Below are 7,563 nucleotides of genomic sequence, written 5' to 3'. Positions count from 1 at the left end.
TTTTTGTTTTTTTTTGTTGTTTCTTAAATCTTTGTTTTCTTCTTTAATTGAATAAATGCAATCAATGATTATTTTCAGTTAATTATTTCTGTATTTTTATGTTTCTACTGATTTTTCTTTTTATCCTAGATTCTATTCTGTATGAATATTTATAACTTCTGATGATAATTCATTTTTATATTACTTTCTGTGTTTTTTTTTTTTTTTTTTCTTTTTTTGAATTTTCTTTTTGTTTTTCCTAATTTGTTATTTATTCTCTCGATATACTTTCATTTTTCTTGAGCCATTTATCTTTCTCTAAACCCTTTCTTGATGGAAATCACTTCTATACTTTCTATTAACGCTGCCATTATATTTGTAATCAGTTAAGTTTATTTACAAGTTATAGCTTGTAATTTATCCTGAATTATTTTCTCATGTATAGACTTTCCTGTCAATTTTTTTTTTTGCACTGCACTTTTTTTTTTTTTATTCTTTAGTTCTCTTTAATTCCTCTTAGTGTTTTTTTTCTGTTATAATTCTTTTGATTATAGTTCTATATATCATTATATCTTTTTGATTCAATCTGTATTTGCTCTATTCTTCTTTGTCTCAGTCAGATCTTCTTTCTGTTAGTAAAAATATACTTCAAGTGCTTCTTTTGATCAGTGAAATCTACTCTGACGCCATACAGGTAAGATCGCCTAAATCCTTCAAAGCAAATCACAAACTGCATGGTCTAACTCCAGATCAAATGTCGTCGTCGGGTAAATTCCTTCTCTATGTGGTTTCCACTGTCTAGTTAAGCATAGTGAAATTACTGACCATGGCTGTTGTCATCAGGACACATCCAGTCCTTTCAGCTGAAGCTGCACTGAACACCTAAAACCTCCGTACCTGACGGAAGTTGCTGAACACTGGAGCTGTAAGTCAAACAATCCTTCAATTGCTGAAAACGTTGCCTCCACTCCGGTGTTCCAAAACAAAAGGTACTGACTTCTGAGTCAAGTCTCGTCAGAGGGCGCTTCCGAAAGTCTGTGAAAATCCCTTCCAAATTTCCCTGTAATACCAGCCATGGCGCCAAGAAAGACATACGTACCTCCAAATACCGTAGTCGCCCTTGGCCAACTTAGCCAACTGCCTTGAATCTTCTGGGACATCTACAGAAATGCCCTCTCCGTAATCACATTGCACACACACACACACACTTTTCAGCTAGATAATTCACACTTGGATTGAGAAGCTTCGCATACAGCTTGCCATCCTTGCCTCAAAGCTCTCTAATCATCAATTCCTCAAATGTCTGCAATGATCATGCCTCAGAATCAGATATACCAGAATATCGTCGAATGAAGGACGATCACAAACTGATCCCAGATACTCCCTGAAACTCGGTTCCACGTATCCATCGAAAATAGGGCAAGCAGGCGCGTTGTTCCGCCAAAAGGCATAGACAAAACTCATAGGTCCGTGGACGCGAGTACTAAAAGCTCGTCTTCACCACATCAGCTTCCTTCACCTTCACCTATAATATCGAATCGCAAATCAATTCTTCGAAAAGGGGTACTGAAGGATCCGAAAGCTGATCAACGATTGCGTCAATTGCGAGGCAAAGGATATGTTCTTTGATCGTGACCTTGTTTCAACTATCTCTTGTAATGCGGGGATACGACATACGGAGTGTGCTCGTCCTTCCTCTTCAAAACAGAACAGAGAGGTGCTCCTCAGGGCTGAAACACTAGGGCACACAAAACCTCTGAAAGTGCAACCAACTCCTGAAGCTCGAACTTTCAACTCAAGAAAGTTCTTTCGGTGCCTATCCCCTGTACGGAGCTTCGATTCCGGAGCGGTACCGGAAAATATGATCAGAGAACATCCACAGTCTCTATGCGGAGGTAAACCAACACAGCTCCTCAGTGAAAAATATCAGCAAACTCCGTATCCACAGGGATTCAGAAACAGAACCAACCTCTAGGTTCAAATCCTGCACCGAAGCCAAAACACTGGGCATTCCTTCTTCACATCCCTGGTTCACTTCTCAATACGAAATCAAGACTGGAGAGAACACCTCGTAATCCCTGAAATACAACTCTCTTTCCGCCATAAGCAAACTCAACTTGCTATCTTCAGAAGTCTATCTGGCTTCATACTGACTCAACCCAATCTACTGCCCCGAATTACATCATACGATGAAATCGCAACACGAATCAAACTTGTTTCCACTTCTTGCCAGCAATCTTGACGATCTCAACAACAAAATTGCGAGGCAACTCAAAGGATTCCAGCCTGGTAAAATCACAGACAAAGAAACCGGAAGTAAAAAGAATCCAAACGTAAAGCCCTCAAAACAGTGCTCGGACGAAAAGAATGACTCGCGTCAGAGTCAAACAAAATACGACAGGTCCTTGATTCAGAAATGTATCGTACTATCACACATCAGGGAGCATCTCGAGCCTCCTGCTTGACTCAAGCTGTAAACTCGTGCTGAACTGGAACAGGAGCTGAAGCAACTGGAACTACTCCTGCTCCTCTGAACAGTAGGTGGTCTTCCGTGGTGCAGAACTCAGAACCACCCCCTCTTCCAGCAAATACCCTCAGGGCGGAAGCGAACAGTCCTCCGGTCTTGGCCTGCTGTATACGCGGCAGGTCTGACAAAGCCCTCTAGATTCGCTGATCACAATCCCATCTGCGTTGACACTCCTGCAATCCGATTCCTGACTGAACCACATCGGCAAGCACAGACCAGCCATCCTATACAATGTGGCTCGAGGAGTGGTCGCCGCCACAGTTCTGGCAACACAGGTTGCGAACTGACTGATCCAAACCGTCGTACTGGTAACAGTACCAGACGAGTCCTCCGCTTTCTTCTGGGATCTCTCCAGAATCACAGACCCCGGAAAAAATCTCCTCTTTCCGGAGGAACCACCTGCAGATGCCTCGCCTCCAAAACCTCTTTTCTACTCGCATCACCGCTGCTCTTGGCGAGTAGCCTCAAGTCGTTCTCTATCATCGAGCTCGCTCCACACTTCGGAGAAATCAGTAATCTGAATGGTAATCAGGGGACTGCCTCAAGTATCCGGCTCGCAATCCCCCTCAGAAATCTTAAAAAATCGATCTCAGCAGAAAGTGTGAACCAGCTGCGGAGTCGTACTGGCTATGCAGTCAAACTCAGCCTCGTACTGCATGTCCAGTCTTGCTCTACCTGAACAATGCCCCTCTAGCAAGTTCTCCTCAATCTTGCTGTCGGTGCAGAAGGGTGGAGAAAACACACCAATCTCGGAATACTATCAGTGAAACTCTTCCCCGAAAATAGTAATCAGATAGAGTCAGTTCTGGCCACTCGGTAAGATCTGGCTGCACTGCTTAGGACGTCTCAGCAAGTGACCTAGTTGGGCCAAGTTCTCCGTTAACACAGCGAAAAACGCTGAATGCTTTAGACGAGAGCAGACCGGTAACCCTTCTTCCTGTGAGGGGTGAAACAAAATTGAACTGTGCGGCAAACAAATACATTATTTGCTACTGTGCATCCATTGTTTATGGTAACATAATTACTAGAAACAAAATAAAAAAATCGATATGGATAGGGCATTTGACAGTATCAAAAAGACAGTGCATACAATCAGATACAGACAAAATGGCAAATCAAAAACATAATCTATCGTCAAGAAGGTGCCTTTCTTCCACTCTCTCTCAGCCACCTCCTTTCTCGCAGCCAGCCTGGGTCCTCAACAGCGGCCCGTCGGAACCTCGGAGGTTTCAACCCTAAAAACGAACTGGCATATGTCTTCCAGGTCATCAGATCTGACAGTAGATCACTCTACTCTGAGTCATCGCTCATTCTTCATCTGAGCAACCAGCGAAGCAAGAACTGAGAAAGCGTATCAGCAAACCACGACCATTCACTGGGGCTGTACTCCCCACTGGTTGCTGCTTGCGTGATGGGGCTCACTTATAGATCTGACCTCATCTGTCATGTTTGGGTCCTGGCTGATCCATTACAGAAAAATCCCCAGAAATTTCGGAAAAATTATCACACAAAACAACAAAAATAAAAGCCAAAACAAATCAAAATTACCCCCCAGACAAGAACCTACTGATCACTCATTGCCTATAGCTCTGTTTTCACAAATTCCTCAAAATGTGCCAAAACCGCATTGCTCTTGATAATACCATAAAAGCCTTGTCACGACCCGACCGAGACGAGACGGATCTCCGCCGTGCTGGATCGCGACGGAGCTGCACTATACGCAGGATCTAAGCTTTTGGATATTTGGTTTCGGAACTATTACTGAATCTTCCCAAATAATTAATTCACACAGAGCTAACAAACAAGAGCTACTATGTATCATCAAATGCAAGCGGAACATAACAATCCTATCAGCGATTTCATTTGTTTATACCTTATCCTATCCTCTCCTTTCCTCGTTTTATTCCTTCAACCAAAAAAAAAATAAAAACATCATCACGCTTTCTACAGACAGTAACATGGCTTTCGAACCACCGACACGCAAAGACACGAACAGGCAAGCCAATGACTGTCAAAAACCATAAAAGTACAACGTTACCTTATATCTGAATCAGCTCTGAACTAATCCTGTGACTTCCTTGCCTTTCCCCACAGGCTGAAACCCACCAGTAAAAGCAAGGGTGATGCTCAACAGCTCGTAAAGCAACAAACCTCCAATCAAAATCCTCAGAATCATCAAAACCAAAACAGCAGACAAGACCGTACAGAATCGACAGATTCGGACAGATATCAAATCAAACAAAAAACTGTGAGCGGGGAATGGGAAGTTGTTCATCAAATCAGAAACATAACAGATCGAGACCTTGCATGTAGTCAAGATCAACAGAATCAGAAATCGTTACAGATCATATCGGACAGATACAAATCATATCAGAATTCATATATGCAGATATCAGATATTTATTAAATTAGTTATAATTCCCCTGACACAGACTGAATCTCATATGGATCCAGGCCACTTATGCCTCCTTTGTGCTCACGGGCATCAAAACAGATCAGATCAGATGTGCTTATATAGCACCTAGAATACATATATAGTGCAATATAGCACCTAAACTAGATTGGTTTCCATTCGGATCCGGAACAGAACGATATCAAAAAGATTTCATATGGCTCATTGTCAGAATTCCCAGACACTATAACTGAATTCTCATAGCGAGTCCAGGCCCCTTATAACTCCTTTATAATAAGCATATAAGATAGCATATCAATTAGAAATTTCCCCCCGGCAAAACAAGAAATTATTTTCAAAAATTCGGCAGGCACACAACGGCATAATAAACAGAATTTTTACATCTATCACGGGTCGGGTCGTGACACGTCTAGTGATGTTATGTGCTCTGTTCATATTACCAACATAATTCTAAAATCTATCATTTTTTTTATTTCTAAAAATCTTTGTGTCAAAATATCACCACTAGCTTGTTCTCCAATCCGAGCTCTATACAGATAATAAAACAAACAATAAGCTACATCCTTGGTTATACTATATTCTAACCAATCTTTGTGATCATCAAACTATGTAGGATTTAATCTACAAATTTTATCTCTAATTTATGTGCACGTGAATTTATGATCATGCGGTTAACACAGTCCTTTCAGTAAATAATGTATCCAACTCTCAATTACAGAAAACAAGAAGTAACTTCTATTTGTCTTTGGTAGTATAATTCATGAAAAACCTTTGTTATTATACATAGGGGTCCATGGCTCAACAATATGCTCATTACAGAAAACAAGAAGTAACTTCTAGTAAATTATGTTGGCAAGTCTCTTCATGATATCTAGTAGAGATAACCTTGTCTCAATAAATTAATAGTAACTCTTCTCACTTATTCCTTAAGGCACTATTCTTATTTATAGGTGTATCATATAAAGAATAACATTATCAGACCATTTATCTAAGTTTTATAGTCTATATTTATATGATAGGCTGTTGAAGTGCTCATTGAACTTAATGAACATTATATAAAGTTCATTACTTGACCATAAATAAAAGCTAAAATCTTAGTAAATTTGATTGTAAAATTATCTTGAATTAAAGTTCCTATCATGGTGGATTCAAGTTGATGAAGATCCTTATTAGGCATTGTATAATATGCATTGTAACATAGTGTTTGTTTTTCTCAAAATTTAAGGAGGATTGACATTTAACTCTGCTATCAAGATAAACTTTTGTATCACAAATAGACAAATTGAATATGTGGTCAGTATTGTTGGGATCTTCCTTGGATGCAGTTGACATTGAAAACTATGATCATATAATTTAATTTTTAAACAAATCATTATTTCATAATAGTTAAATAAAGTATATGCTAAAATTGTTATGTTAGAAGCTTATCATGTGCCTTGAGAATCCCAAAAATCCTCTTGATATTGAAAGGTAATCCAAGTAAGTGCTCTACAACTCTAAATTAAAACAAATGTGTAAATGAGATAAAATGATCCAATTAGAGGGATGGTATGTTGTGTTAAGTCCAAAGTTCTTCATGTTAGAATAGACTTATACTTATTTACGTTTATTTCATTATCCAGTAATATTTGTACACGTGTACATTATGTACAGGAATCTTCTATATAAGACCTATGATGTATCTGTAAGAAGACAGAGAAATTAATTCAAGTTCTTCCTTTATGTCATCGTCTTTCTTTTCTTCTCCTCTGTTCGTTTCTTGTTTTTCATCATGGTATCAAATTAAGGTTTGATCCTTTCGATCCTCATTCATGGCGAACACTGCTTCGTCTTCTTTCAACACTGAAGCCACTTCCGGTGTTCTTCCTCACGCTCAATCTGTTTCTCCCTCCCTCAAATTTGTGATATCAAATCTCAAATTTCTTGTTCCAAATCCACTTACGCCGGATAACTACCCTATATGGAGCAACCAGATCATCAAGATTCTTAAGGCTAACGGCTTCGCTCTCTTTCTCGATCCGAAGCCAACGACCGTCACGGCTACTGCTACACCGGCAAATGACAACACCGATTCAACTCAAGAATCGCACCAATGGTCAGTCATTGACCAAAAATTGGCTGCCGCCCTGTGCTCGACGATCTCGCCGGCGGTTCTCCCCTACGTCATTCAACTAAACTCGACGCACGAAATCTGGAGCACCTTGCAAACTCGTTTTCAGTCTTCTAACAGGTCTAAAGTCATTCAGCTCAAGAATGAGCTTCACAATGTCTCCATGAAGAACCTCTGAATGTCTCAATATCTAACTGAGATCAAGAAGATCGTCGACCTGATTGCTTCCGCGGGATCCACGGTAGACTCCGAAGATATTATGATATACATCTTGAACGGTCTCCCACCATCATATCAGCCCTTTGCCGCATCCATCCGCACGATGCAAACTTCACTCACTCTCGACAACCTTTACGCCCTCCTCATTAGCGAAGAAATCCATCTTCAGGCGGCTGCTCTCAAATTTCCTACCAACATCGACACCCAAACCGCTCTCTATGCCTCAAATTATCGCGGTCGTCGCGGTCGATCTCGGCCCTCTCAAGAAAAGATTCAGACAACGCACCCTGCACCTTCCTCCGGCGTCATATGTCA

At 40.5% G+C, this 7,563-nt stretch overlaps 1 protein-coding gene across 1 annotated transcript; it reads left to right on the top strand.

Moving 5' to 3' along the window:
• Window positions 1-6,730: 6,730 nt before the first annotated feature.
• LOC114578441 lies at window positions 6,731-7,207 on the top strand. The gene has a single exon (XM_028691628.1). It carries the CDS (start codon window positions 6,731-6,733, stop codon window positions 7,205-7,207), a length of 477 nt encoding a protein of 158 aa, XP_028547461.1.
• Window positions 7,208-7,563: the final 356 nt, after the last annotated feature.

Source organism: Dendrobium catenatum, unplaced genomic scaffold (genome assembly GCF_001605985.2).
Source record: "Dendrobium catenatum unplaced genomic scaffold, ASM160598v2 original_scaffold_29112, whole genome shotgun sequence".
NCBI lineage: Eukaryota > Viridiplantae > Streptophyta > Magnoliopsida > Asparagales > Orchidaceae > Dendrobium > Dendrobium catenatum.
The sequence above is the reverse complement of the archived record's forward strand: the minus strand, read 5'-3'. Positions and strand labels throughout refer to the sequence as shown.